Source organism: Mya arenaria, chromosome 5 (genome assembly GCF_026914265.1).
Source record: "Mya arenaria isolate MELC-2E11 chromosome 5, ASM2691426v1".
Classification (NCBI taxonomy): Eukaryota; Metazoa; Mollusca; class Bivalvia; order Myida; family Myidae; genus Mya; species Mya arenaria.
In genome coordinates, this window is record NC_069126.1 from 58,525,102 (window position 1) to 58,540,272 (window position 15,171).

The 15,171-nt window shown below is 35.0% G+C and overlaps 1 protein-coding gene across 2 annotated transcripts in view; it reads right to left on the minus strand.

Moving 5' to 3' along the window:
• The window catches only part of LOC128236297 (hemicentin-1-like), a 79,899-nt gene that overhangs the window by 48,366 nt on the left and 16,362 nt on the right, over positions 1 to 15,171 (minus strand). For both annotated transcript variants that reach the window (XM_052951184.1, XM_052951185.1), the window contains exons 2-3: positions 4,211 to 4,555; positions 1,619 to 1,951 (exon numbers count right to left, since the gene is read on the minus strand). In XM_052951184.1, coding sequence (XP_052807144.1) covers positions 1,619 to 1,951; positions 4,211 to 4,555 — 678 coding nt within the window. The remainder of the gene's footprint in view (positions 1 to 1,618; positions 1,952 to 4,210; positions 4,556 to 15,171) is intronic.

The following is a 15,171-nucleotide window of genomic DNA, read 5'->3' on the forward strand; positions in this document are numbered from 1 at the left end:
TAGTAGTAGTAGTAGTAATAGTAGTAGTAGTAGTAGTAGTAGTAGTAGTAGTAGTAGTAGTAGTAGTAGTAGTAGTAGTAGTAGTAGTAGTAGTAGTAGTAGTAGTAGTAGTAGTAGTATTTTTACGACCAGTATGATTACTTAATGTAAACGTGTTTAATAAGCCCTATTTTACATACACCTAACATTACTGACCAACGCGTTAACCTATTTAAAGCACATTCATTTCAATAAATTTTTAGATAAAGCCATAGATTATGCAATTGATAGTTTATTTAGTTTGTTAATTTAATTGTCAAGTGTTTCGTGAAATAGCGATGAAAATATTATCTTATTCGGTACAGTATTATAATAAGGATTAGGTTTATGCACGAGGATTTCGTGCCGGTAGGTATTATTGGCTATTGCTCATTCTACTGGACGACTTTCATACAGTACACATCAAATGTTTCATTATTCTGTAGTTTTCATAATCTACATAGACCCTCATATCGTATGTTGGATAGTTCATTTTTGTCGTATTGATAACATATTCAGCAAGTGAGGCTCGACATGGTGACTTAAAACCTTTCACCGGCGGTAAGGGTTAAACGGGAACACGTTTCCAGAGTGAGTATTTCATAAAGCCTCCCTTATATCTGGTTTTTCATGGGCGATGCGATTCAGAGCTGAATATATTTTGTTTACATTCTCATTGATCTATTAAACTGGCTCAATTGGCCAAATACAAATACAAAATATAATTTTATGAGAATTCATATACATTTCTGTATAACGAATACGTATTCATTACTATTTGTCTCTTGTACATGCCGGTATTGACGCAATAACACGTCTGGTGAAAGCATTTTGTCTTTTTATTAAGATTATTATTTAAGTAGAGATTAGAACTTATTCAATAGGTTGTCGCACAGATGTAGAACGTAAGATTTGTCATCACCAGTAATTATACTTTTGTTTTCGATGTTGTATTGTTAAGTAAATATTTCGCTTCCTGTCTCTTATTATGAACCTAATGATATACTAGCTCAACACACATCATGCCCATAGGCATCATTTAGAAACTTGTACAGAATTGGCGTCAAGCAGTGTGTGCAAAGTAGACTAAGTTGTTATGTTGAGCATCAATACAAAAATGCCAGTATTTGTCAGGGATCGTGGGAAATCAAATTCATAGCGGTATCCGTTTCGTCCCTTGCTCAATAAACCATAACGTTTTGAAAAATGAAAACAAACGTTACAGTATTGATCTGCACTTGCATAAAACCTTGAATGCACAAACAAACGCGGAAAAAAAATGATTATAAAAAGTAAAAGCCTTTCAAAAATCCAAATAAGTCAGTAACTTCATAGTGAGCTTACACTATTAAAATGTTTTATGATTTAAAATATAGAACAGAATGCATCTACATAGTATACTTCCAATGAATTTCGCCTTTGTTAACCCAGCCAGTCACACTCTGTTTGTTATGCCTATTTACAACCAGAATAACTACAAATCATTAATATATACTGAACCTGATTTTACTCAATTCCCGTTGTTGTTTGCTGAGCAATGCACGACTGGTATTGTGCTATATAACAAAAGTGACTAACAGTCAAAGCAACACGTACTTACACTGAACATCTAAGTTAACACTGGACGAGTATACCCAATCCCCGCCGTTGTTTGCCCTGCAGTACACGCCCACCTCATGATCGTTTCTCTGCACAGTCAACGTCAGTTTACCGATAGTCACAATGAGAGTACGACTTGCTCTAGTGTCTGTCTCTGTCCCGGTAGTGATGCGAGTGTCATCCGCCCTGTCAAGTGTACCGTTATCCTTGTACCACTCCACGATGGCCTGGGGGTTTCCGGCAGATGTCTCACACCGGAACTGCCGGGCGGTATTGTCTATGACGGACACGGAGCTGCCCGCCGGAGATATCATAGACACCGCAGTTATACCGACTGTAGACAACACGTTGTAATAAATTATAGGAATTAAGGTCATCTTCTTAACGAGCGTACATTAACCAATCAGATCAAACATATCAGATATCTGTAAAGCGAGTCTTACAAAATAAATAGAACGTTTCACTTGCACAATCAAATTTACATTGTTTAACCTGACTAAAACGTGTATAGATGAAATATGTTTATTTCATTGTAAGATCATAGTCTTTTCATGAGTGTCATAGAAAAAACATAACTTTTTCTTTGATCATGAGTAAAAATTAAATACGATCTTACACTGAAATAAAAAATATGTTTCTGTCATGCTCATTTTCAGAGTTTTACTAGTATTGTAAATCATTTAAGAAACAATCAATAACATGTGCTATTCCTCGTTTTAAACATCTGACCGCGTTAAAATTTCATTGGCAACAGTTGGTTGATCTAATTCTGGAAGAAAAATATTGGGTTTTTTTTAAAACTTATTCGTTTCATCATTCTTACATTTAAAAACATCACCTCCAAGAACGTCATATAAAAGGAAAAAAGACAAGTATACTATGTGATTAAAATTCTAACATTGTGATTTTTTTATTAACATATTTCCGAAATTTTCGAGGTTTACTTTCCTTTAAGGTCTCTACTTCACCCATTTTGCGTTTATAACATATATAATATTTTTCGTTTTAAGAACAGTATTCTTAAAGGCTTTCACACAAAGGTGAAGGTCAGTTTTCATACGATTAAGTATTCAAAGCTTCCAGTATGTGTACAGTCTTAGTCAAACCAGTCTGTTTTTTTTTTTCATTTAGTTTTATATCTCGGAAGTAAAAGAATAACTAGAAGCATTTTGAAAATAAGGAGTCAGCTACACTGTGCACAGAACCAGCTTACTGATTATTGCGTCGTTAACAGACTGAATCGTACAAGTATCCAAAGTATTTATGAAATTATTAGAAGGTGAACTATATTTTTAAGGCAATACGAAAATTGGTGTATATGCATATCATTCCACTTATACAGTTCATCACAATAAACATCAACATTTGGTTAAAAAGTATTACAATGTATCGTTCATATACGATTTAAACGAAATTCAAATCACTCAGGCAATGAAAACTACAGGGCTTACCCAGTAGTCAGACGTTCAAATATAAACCCAAATTAGAGGCACAAGGCAAGAGCCTAAACGAAACTAAATCATAAACACAAACGTACATATCACGATCAGCATGTAACATGTAATGCATGACATGAAATGTTATATTTGATAATGTGAACAAACAAAACCAACACAAGCTGGTTGAATACTCGAGCCCGAACCTGCCTGTTAAAAAACGGGTGCACTCGCCAATTCATTGTTCGGTGGAAGAGGTTACGTTATTTGCCCTAGAGTCGAAGTGACCATTTACACTAGAAACACATACCTGTTTGATTTATTTCGTCAGCATTTACTGTATTAATTATATATTAATATTATGTATTAATTGTATGCATTTCGATGTAAAATATGAAGTTTAATCTCGTTTTTATCAAAACTAGCGTTGTTGTTGGTTTTTTTTGCTAAAAGAAACTGTAAGAAATCATCAGTCAGTAATTTTGCAATACTAGTATTCTTAAGTTATAACGTATATCAAAAATAAACCATATGCTGATGTCCTTATTTATCAACTGTAATTACAGAAGGTATTTTAGTTTGACTTTAAGAACTAAAACATAATATGACATGTACCTTTGTGACCAAAGTATTGTAACTAAAATTATTATATTCCATGTCTTGGTCATTTCCGATAGCTTTAAAATGAAGCAAACTTTAACGAAATACACGATATTCTCTCCAAACTATTTTCTTATTTGGTGTGTTCTTGACATGCAAATGCATGTGGTTTATTTCATCCAACTCTACATATCTGTGTTAGCTTGCATAAACAAACAAAATATCTGATTAATAAGTTTTCAAACATGCTCGAATGGTAAGCATTGGATATGAGAATTGTATTGAATTCAAAGTTGGTTTTTCTGTTATATCAGCTGAATCTTGTACACACGTTTAACATAATACACAACATAAACGACATAAATTAATATATTTAGTATTCCAAAACAAAGACACAATTTATTAACCTAATTAGGTAAATCAAACTTTAAAGCTTAACCGATAACTTGAGTATATATAGATTCAAAGGGATGAGTGTTTAGACTTTAGAAGCGTTTAGAAACGTACTTTTAAAACATTCTTTGACAATGATCTAAAACTTTTGACTTGATACATACTTGTTACGACGATTGTTTTATCACCACTGTTGTCGTTTGTATCTCCTCCTGGTGGGAAACAAAACCAAACGTTCCCGTTCATGTCTCTGGTGACGTTCCGGATGACACAGACGTACTCTCGCTTACTAACACATGAGCAGCTGAGGTAAGAGAGCTGGGGGTCCATGACACAGCCTGATGGGCCGTATCCTACTGCGGTTATTATTTTAAGCAATTTCAATTCTCTTACAGCAAAGGTAGCATAGCTCAAATCGGTAGACGAAGAGCATGTCAGCTTCAGGGATGAGTTTTCCTGGACTGTGAAACCTCCAGATGTCCCGTTTCCCGACAACGTTATGCTGAGAACTGTAAAATAGAATTAAGTATTTCAGCGAGCTCATATAAACACAAATATATTTACATGGCGAGCTTTCCTTCGCTGTCATAGTTTGTGACAGAAAGTAAGAGAGAAATGAAGATTTACTAAAATAGTAAATTAAAAGCGGAGTTTTTGATCAATGGGCGTATCATATCATCGATTTATCGAATTCTTTTTTTCTGGATTGAAATGGGAAATTCTTTGGAAAATGCTGTGCCTAGAACTATAAATCTAGGTTTAATCAAATTAGCATGTTGAATTTTAACTAGACTTCTGACATTCGCTTAGTGATCAAATCAAAGTCTTGATTTTACGATATTTTGGCGAACGCCCGTTGACCAGTTGGCCCCATTATGTACATAACTATTTACTATATTACAACTTGGAAGAAATACAGCTGGTTTTTCAAGTGTTAACTAATACTTTAAATGCATAAACAGTTTAGTTCGAGGTTGTTGTTTTGTATTATAAAGCATTTCCGGAAACATCGTTATATAATAGTCGTGTTTTGACTATTGTAAAAATTAGTGTTCAAAAGAACGAAACAAGCCATAAGTTTTCATATTGCTAAAATGATCATATGTTGCGAGCGTTTGATTTTTGGACGGTGCCCCTCAGGGCCCGTCCTAAGTAGGCACATCAGCCGATCCAACTACCAGCCAAAGCACGCCAAAATCAGCACAGTAAATAGTTCGTATCATTGTTTTGAATACACAGCTGATTTAAATTGGCTGTTACAAAGTTTTTTTTCTAAAACATCTGGGCGAATAGTGAGAGAAGAAGGTCATGTATAATTTATTGACAATTGGTACTCAATTCAAATATTTATATTGATAAATCATTTCGCCAATATCGACCTCTACATGGAAATAGTTCTTTACCTTATAGGAATGACGTCACCATTACGTCAATAAATTCTCAAAAAAAAATGTTCTTATGATTGATAGACATGTTTTCACATGCTCAATACACTGTAAATCAAAAATATCATTATTCCTGAAACTTTCATACCCTAAGTATCTATTCTTGCTTGATTTATCATTTAGAGTAGAGATTAAAGCATAAACCGCTGCCCTATAGTTGAAAGGTCATTTTGGAAGAACTGTCATGGCGGACGGTGCAATTTTTAGAGTTTGTTTTTCAAGTGGAGCGATTTTTCTTAGGAATAACTTGACCCCCCTTTTTATTGGCTTAAAAGGTAATTTAAAGCTTGTACTTTAAGAATATATATGGTTATCATAGCCTGAATTCGCTCAAAATGCCTTTAAATGTTGTCTAAAAATTACAATTAAAAATTTTACATTGAATTATATAGGGAATAACAATGGTGGTGTGTAACCTAAAAGGGACCAAACTGCTTTGTTTAAAAAGTGTCATTTTTGGTAAGAAATGAATTGCATTTCACTATTTCTGGCAAATTTTCACAATTAAAAGCATTTATCTTGTCTGGTTGATCAAAATATGCTATTTCCTGGTTTTCACAACTTTGACCTTTTTAAAAAAAAATGAGTCGTCTGCAATCTTCCGGGCACTGAAAATGTCCAAATTTGGAGAAAATTCGACTTCAAGAACTTAAAATGTGTGGAAAGATGTGTAGAACTGCCCCATTTGATGCTTAGGATGCCATTTGAGTCAAGGTTCAGTTGAAAAACCTCAAAGAATGGCATTTTGGGCAAAAACGCATTAGAGAATACAGACGCACAGGCACTTGGGTGACAGGCAGTGAAACTGGAAAACAAGACACAGACTATCAGATTGAGCTAGCTTTGGGTGTATTAATGTAAGAAGGACTAATCGAAAGTGTTTTTCATAAAAAAGGCAGGGACGGGTTTAGTTATAGGAATGAAGTCACCATTACGTCATATGTACTTCCGTTGTGTGGAAAATTCTCAATAAAAAAAATGTTCTGATGATTGATAGACATGTTTTCACATGCTCAATACACTGTAAATCAAAAATATCATTATTCCTGAAATTTTTATACCCTAAGTATCTATTCTTGCTTGATTTATCATTTAGAGTAGAGATAAATACATACCCCGCTGCCCTATAGTTGAAAGGTCATTTTGGAAGAACTGTCTTGGCGAACGGTGCAATTTTTAGAGTTTGTTTTTCAAGTGGAGCGATTTTTCTTAGGAATAACTTGACCCCCCCCCTTTTTATTGGCTTAAAAGGTAATTTAAAGCTTATACTTTAAGAACATATATGGTTATCATAGCCTGAATTCGCTCGAAATGCCTTTAAATGTTGTCTAAAAATTATAATTTACATTAAATTATATAGGGAATAACAATGGTGTTGTGTAACCTAAATGGGACCAAACTGCTTTGTTTATAAAGTGTCATTTTTGGTAATAAATGTATTGCATTTCATTATTTCTGGCAAATTTTCACAATTAAATGCATTTATCTTGTCCGGTTGATCAAAATATGCTATTTCCTGGTTTTCACAACTTTCGCATTTTTTTTTAAGAATGAGTCGTCTGCAATCTTACGGGCACTGAAAATGTCCAAATTTGATGAAAATTCGACTTCGAGAACTTGAAATGTGTGGAAAGATGTGAAGAACTGCCCCATTTGATGCTTAGAATGCGATTTGAGTCAAGGTTCAGTTGAAAAACCTCAAAGAATGGCATTTTGGGCCAAAACGCCTTAGAGAATACAGACACACAGGCACTTAGGTGACAGGCAGTGAAACTGGAAAACCAGACAAGACTATCAGATTGAGCTAGCTTTGGGTGTATTTATGTATGCAGGACTAATCGAAAGTGTTTTTCATAAAAAATGCAGGACGGGTTTAGTTATAAGGGACCAAACTGCTTTGTTTAAAAAGTGTCATTTTTGGTAAGAAATGAATTGCATTTCACTATTTCTGGCAAATTTTCACAATTAAATGCATTTATCTTGTCCGGTTGATCAAAATATGCTATTTCCTGGTTTTCACAAATTTCGCCTTTTTTTAAGAATGAGTCGTCTGCAATCTTACGGGCACTGTAAATGTCCAAATATGTTGAAAATTCGACTTCGAGAACTTGAAATGTGTGGAAAGATGTGTAGAACTGCCCCATTTGATGCTTAGAATGCCATTTGAGTCAAGGTTCAGTTGAAAAACCTCAAAGAATGGCATTTTGGGCCAAAACGCCTTAGAGAATACAGACGCACAGGCACTTGGGTGACAGGCAGTGAAACTCGAAAACAAGACACAGACTATCAGATTGAGCTAGCTTTGGGTGTATAAATGTATGAAGGACTAATCGAAAGTGTTTTTCATAAAAAAGGCAGTGACGGGTTTAGTTATAGGAATGACGTCACAATTACGTCATATGTACTTCCGTTGTGTGGAAAATTCTCAATAAAAAAATGTTCTTATGATTGATAGACATGTGTTCACATGCTCAATACACTGTAAATCAAAAATATCATTATTCCTGAAACTTTTATACCCTAAGTATCTATTCTTGCTAGATTTATCATTTAGAGTAGAGATAAATGCATAAACCGCTGCCCTATAGTTGAAAGGTCATTTTGGAAGAACTGTCTTGACGAACGATGCAATTTTTAGAGTTTGTTTTTCAAGTGGAGCGATTTTTCTTAGGAATAACTTGACCCCCCCCCCCCTTTTATTGGCTTAAAAGGTAATTTAAAGCTTATACTTTAAGAACATATATGGTTATCATAGCCTGAATTCGCTCGAAATGCCTTTAAATGTTGTCTAAAAATTATAATTTTACATTGAATTGTATAGGGAATAACAATGGTGGTGTGTAACCTAAAAGGGACCAAACTGCTTTGTTTAAAAAGTGTCATTTTTGGTAAGAAATGTATTTCATTTCACTATTTCTGGCAAATTTTCACAATTAAATGCATTTATCTTGTCCGGTTGATCAAAATATGCTATTTCCTGGTTTTCACAACTTTCGCTTTTTTAAAAAAAAAAGAAGTCGTCTGCAATCTTACGGGCACTGTAAATGTCCAAATTTTGTGAAAATTCGACTTCGAGAACTTGAAATGTGTGGAAAGATGTGTAGAACTGCCCCATTTGATGCTTAAAATGCCATTTGAGTCAAGGGTTCAGTTGAAAAACCTCAAAGAATGGCATTTTGGGCCAAAACGCCTTAGAGAATACAGATGCGCAGGTACTTGGGTGACAGGCAGTGAAACTGGAAAATCAGACACAGACTATCAGATTGAGCTAGCTTTAGGTGTATTTATGTATGAAGGACTAATTGAAAGTGTTTTTCATAAAAAAATGCAGGGACGGGTTTAGTTATAAGGGACCAAACTGCTTTGTTTAAAAAGTGTCATTTTTGGTAAGAAATGTATTGCATTTCACTATTTCTGGCAATTTTTCACATTTAAATGCATTTATCTTGTCCGGTTGATCAAAATATGCTATTTCCTGGTTTTCACAACTTTCGCCTTTTTAAAAAAAAATGAGTCGTCTGCAATCTTACGGGCACGGAAAATGTACAAATTTGGTGAAAATTCGACTTCGAGAACTTAGAATGTGTGGAAAGATGTGTAGAACTGCCCCATTTGATGCTTAGAATGCCATTTGAGTCAAGGTTCAGTTGAAAAACCTCAAAGAATGGCATTTTGGGCCAAAACGCCTTAGAGAATACAGACGCACAGGCACTTGGGTGACAGGCAGTGAAACCGGAAAACCAGACACAGACTATCAGATTGAGCTAGCTTTGGATGTATTTATGTATGAAGGACTAATCGGAAGTGTTTTTCATAAAAATGCAGGGACGGGTTTAGTTAAAGGGACCAAACTGCTTTGTTTAAAAAGTGTCATTTTTGGTAAGAAATGAATTGCATTTCATTATTTCTGGCAAATTTTCACAATTAAATGCATTTATCTTGTCCGGTTGATCAAAATATGCTATTTCCTGCTTTTCACAACTTTCGCCTTTTTTTTAAAATGAGACGTCTGCAATCTTACGGGCACTGAAAATGTCCAAATTTTGTGAAAATTCGACTTCGAGAACTTGAAATGTGTGGAAAGATGTGTAGATCTGCCCCATTTGATGCTTAGAATGCCATTTGAGTCAAGGTTCAGTTGAAAAACCTCAAAGAATGGCATTTTGGGACAAAACGCCTTAGAGAATACAGACGCACAGGCACTTGGGTGACAGGCAGTGAAACTGGAACACCAGACACAGACTATCAGATTGAGCTAGCTTTGGGTGTATTTATGTATGAAGAACTAATCGAAAGTATTTTTCATAAAAAATGCAGGACGGGTTTTGTTATAAGGGACCAAACTGCTTTGTTTAAAAAGTGTCATTTTTGGTAAGAAATGATTTGCATTTCACTATTTCTGGCAAATTTTCACAATTAAATGCATTTATCTTGTCCGGTTGATCAAAATATGCTATTTCCTGGTTTTCACAACTTTTGCCTTTTTTTAAATGAGTCGTCTGCAATCTTACGGGCACTGAAAATGTCCAAATTTGGTGAAAATTCGACTTCGAGAACTTGAAATGTGTGGAAAGATGTGAAGAACTGCCCCATTTGATGCTTAGAATGCGATTTGAGTCAAGGTTCAGTTGAAAACCCTCAAAGAATGGCATTTTGGGCCAAAACGCCTTAGAGAATACAGACGCACAGGCACTTGGGTGACAGGCAGTGAAACTGGAATACAAGACACAGACTATCAGATTGAGCAAGCTTTGGGTGAATTTATGTATGAAGGACTAATCGAAAGTGTTTTTCATCAAAAATGCAGGGACGGGTTTAGTAAAAGTGACCAAACTGCTTTGTTTAAAAAGTGTCATATTTGGTAAGAAATGTATTGCATTTCACTATTTCTGGCAGTTTTTCACAATTAAATGCATTTGTCTTTTCCGGTTTATCAAAATATGCTATTTCCAGGTTTTCACAACTTTCGCCTTTTTTATAAAAAAAAATGAGTCGTCTGCAATCTTACGGGCACTGAAAATGTACAAATTTGGTGAAAACTCGACTTCGAGAACTTGAAATGTGTGGAAAGATATGTAGAACTGCCCCATTTGATGCTTAGAATGCCATTTGAGTCAAGGTTCAGTTGAAAAACCTCAAATAATGGCATTTTGGGCCAAAACGCCTTAGAGAATACAGACGCACAGGCACTTGGGTGACAGGCAGTGAGTGAAACCGGAAAACCAGACACAGACTATCAGATTGAGCTAGCTTTGGGTGTATTTATGTATGAAGGACTAATTGAAAGGGTTTTTCATAAAAAATGCAGGGACGGGTTTAGTTAAAGGGACCAAACTGTTTTGTTTAAAAAGTGTCATTTTTGGTAAGAAATGATTTGCATTTCACTATTTCTGGCAAATTTTTACAATTAATTGCATTTATCTTGTCCGGTTGATCAAAATATGCTATTTCCTGGTTTTCACAACTTTCGCATTTTTTTAAAAAAATGAGTCGTCTGCAATCTTACGGGCACTGAAAATGTCCAAATTTGGTGAAAATTCGACTTCGAGAACTTGAAATGTGTGGAAAGATATGTAGAACTGCCCCATTTGATGCTTAGAATGCCATTTGAGTCAAGGTTTAGTTGAAAAACCTCAAATAATGGCATTTTGGGCCAAAACGCCTTAGAGAATACAGACGCACAGGCACTTGGGTGACAGGCAGTGAGTGAAACCGGAAAACCAGACAAAGACTATCAGATTGAGCTAGCTTTGGATGTTTTTATGAATGAAGGACTAATCGAAAGTGTTTTTCATAAAAAATGCAGGACGGGTTTAGTTAAAGGGTCCAAACTGCTTTGTTTAAAAAGTGTCATTTTTGGTAAGAAATGTATTGCATTTCACTATTTCTGGCAAATTTTCACAATTAAATGCATTTATCTTGTCCGGTTGATCAAAATATGCTATTTCCTGGTTTTCACAACATTCGCCTCTTTTTTTTTAATGAGTCGTCTGCAATCTTACGGGCACTGAAAATGTCCAAATTTGGAGAAAATTCGACTTCGAGAACTTGAAATGTGTGGAAAGATATGTAGAACTGCTCCATTTGATGCTTAGAATGCCATTTGAGTCAAGGTTCAGTTGAAAAACCTCAAAGAATGGCATTTTGGGCCAAAACGTCTTAGAGAATACAGACGCACAGGCACTTGGGCGACAGGCAGTGAAACTCGAAAACCAGACACAGACTATCCGATTGAGCTAGCTTTGGGTAAATTTATGTATGAAGGACTAATCAAAAGTGTTTTTCATAAAAAATGCAGGGACGGGTTTAGTAAAAGGGACCAAACTGCTTTGTTTAAAAAGTGTCATTTTTGGTAAGAAATGTATTGCATTTCACTATTTCTGGCAAAATTTCACAATTAAATGCATTTATCTTGTCCGGTTGATCAAAATATGCTATATCCTGGTTTTCACAACTTTCGCATTTTTAATAAAAAGAATGAGTCGTATGCAATCTTACGGGCACTGAAAATGTCCAAATTTTGTGAAAATTCGACTTCGAGAACTTGAAACGTGCGGAAAGATGTGTAGAACTGCCCCACTTAATGCTTAGAATGCCATTTGAGTCAAGGTTCAGTTGAAAAACCTCAAAGAATGGCATATTGGGCCAAAACGCCTTAGAGAATACAGACGCACAGGCACTTGGGTGACAGGCATAGCCAACAATGAGTATATTTGAAAGGATCACCATAAATGATTTGATTATTTATATCATTTTACCCGTTCTTAAATTTCATCTGCTTCCCAAGTGCTTCTCTGAGTGAGACTTCCAAAATAATACATTGAAAAATATTGATTTTGTTGTTTTCTATAGGAGGTTATATAGTGGTATTCAGGGAAATATAATTTCCTACGTTTGAGTGAAACGAATCAGAAGGAAATTATTTCTTCTTGTTTCAAATGAAATAACCGCCAGGTGGCGAATTATAAGCACGATTATTTCGTGCACATATGAATTTAAAGGTTTTTTTGCTTTGGCGAGCCGATACGTTCACATCGATTCAATTAATTGTTAAATTGTACGGTATAAAAATTTCATTGCGAAAGTTTTCTGTTACTTTGCAATGTCATCATATGGATGATCAATTGTTTTCATTTTTCTCCAAATAACATAGCAATCTAATATACATTTGCATAACTTTATATAGTACTTATACATAAAAAATGAAAATGATATCTTTTCTATACATCTTTGTTAAGGAGCTTATGGTTGATGAGGCCCGACATCTAGTGGTACGAGACAAATTCTGTAAACCTGGATGACAAACGGGCAGAGGTTTCTGAGTTTTCCCCGGAAGGAGAGTTTTATCTCAGTTTTTCCAGTCGACCACGTATGTAAGCCCCAGTTTTTGTCAAGCATGTTGCTAAAACTATGGTTTTCATCAGTCAAACAGGTGTTAATAATAATAGTAATGTCAATAATAGTGATTATAATGGTTTTTATGATAATGATAGTAATGACAATAATTAATAATGATATAGTTTGTATAACTATGTGTAAATGGCCGAAGGCAGGATGCAGATTTGCCAATAAAAAATTAAAACACTTGAAACTGTTGTTTGCGGGGGATACAAAATGTTCAATGAATGATGTTGACGAAATAATTTTTTAAACAAGCAATAAATGGAATGACATTGCTGTTCTGCTATTGGTAGACTTTTTTTAAATATGAAGAACATGTATGCCAGTTATGTTGACATACAACTGAATATATCAAAAACATGTACAAGAAAAATTGAATAGATATTCAAATTGTAATACACCGATTAAGAATAATGAAGGAAAACATATCCAAACTGATAAACAAGCGGACTTGGCAATACATGTTATTAAAGCTTTTATGTCACCTTCAACGCTATATTTATAAAGAAATATAACAATACTGATCGGCAAATAATACATAGACATAATCGTCTCTATTTGGGAGAGACTGTACCAGTTACCGATAGCAACTTTGAGGCTGGCTGTTATGCAAGATGTTTCAATTAAAAATGTGAAAATTAAGAATGTGTAATTAGTCAATTACAAAGTAAACTTCATTCTCCAAACAATCAATTGATTGATAACTGGCGACTAGTCAAATAGAAAATTTTACGAGAAAGAATTAAGAACATAGATACAAATGCACAAAAGCACAATGTAAAAGACATGAATATAAAGTAAATGTACGTCTGTGATGCAGAGATTTGGTCAATCCATACCAACAGTCAACCACAACAGTGCCTTTTCAATGCCTATACATGCACAGATTACACCAATGTGTATATCATTGTTATGTTTTAATATTGGGAGGTGGCAGGCAGTGTATACATTTATGTTTTAATTTGTATAGACTGCATTTAATTGTTTATTTGTCGCTTAAATAACTACAAGTAAGTAAAAGCTCGTAAATACAAAATGAAAATGATGGAATAAACATGTATGTGAAATCATATGAAATGCAGTTTATAAAAGGGATCGTGGGGTGTCAAATTTGTAAAAGAGTCTGTTACAATTAAATGCATATATGTTACATGAAGAAAAACATGCACCTTGACTGAAAACAAAATAAATATCGTGAATAGTTAGATGTTCGTCTATGGCTTATAAGGACAAAGTGGTCAACAGTTGTGATTGAGGCAGTGATTTGGTTGATCCATACTCACTATGAACAATAAATCGCACCTTTTATCCCTCAGCACCCTGTTTGTTTTCTGTAACACCCTGTGCTTTTTCAAACCCGGATAAAACCCTACCTAGTTATTGTATGTGGCATATGCAATAAGCACGAGGGAAACATGTCCACATCAGAGATTTTTGCAGGAATTGCGTTACAAGTACTTTGATGTACTAGTGTTAGTCTAAGTCTGACAAATATAAGTTTGATGCCTTGCGTTCGTTTGCTTAACTTCATTAAAAGTTTGGGCAATGGGGTAGCAGGAGTTCAGTTGCAACTGTGACCATGGATGCTAGTTATTGTATGTTTCATGGGTAATTAGCCCATGGTAAACATATTCACATCAGGTTTTTTGCAGGAATTGTGTAACAAGTATTTTAAAGAATTGTTGTCAGCCAGGGTCAGACAATATTTGTATCTAACGGCGCCAAAATGTTTTAGATAAAAGGCTATCGTAATTATATATTATTTGTTTTTTAAGAGGGGATAATAATTTTAGCAACTTATGCGAGGTTACCTCTATCGGTAATGTGAATTAAGCTTTAAGAGTTATCCTACTGGCAAAAGTATTACGTCATTTAAGTGACGTCATAGACTAGTGTTTATCACGTGACCCCGTACTTCCTTTTCAATACCGATTGAAGCCGAACAAGAAGAAAAATATTGTTCTCTTCGAAATCCAAAGTAATCGTCAGATATACGATACAATGAGGGGCAAAGGTGTAAAAAGAAGGAAACCATATGACTCTTTGGCAAATCTGGTGAACGAGAAACGGCAGGCAGCTTAGAAAGAAAACTGATGGGGACGTTGAACCTAGCGTGGGACCTAAAGTCGAACCTGAGCACGTGGTGTTGTCGTCGGGCCCTGCAGAGACTCCAGCAGGTATAGTGCGTTCTTGTTCAAATTCTGTTGATTTTCGCACTTTGGTAACCAATGACAAAAATTCTGGGTGTGGCGGTGTGAATTATCTGGGCTCTCCCATGG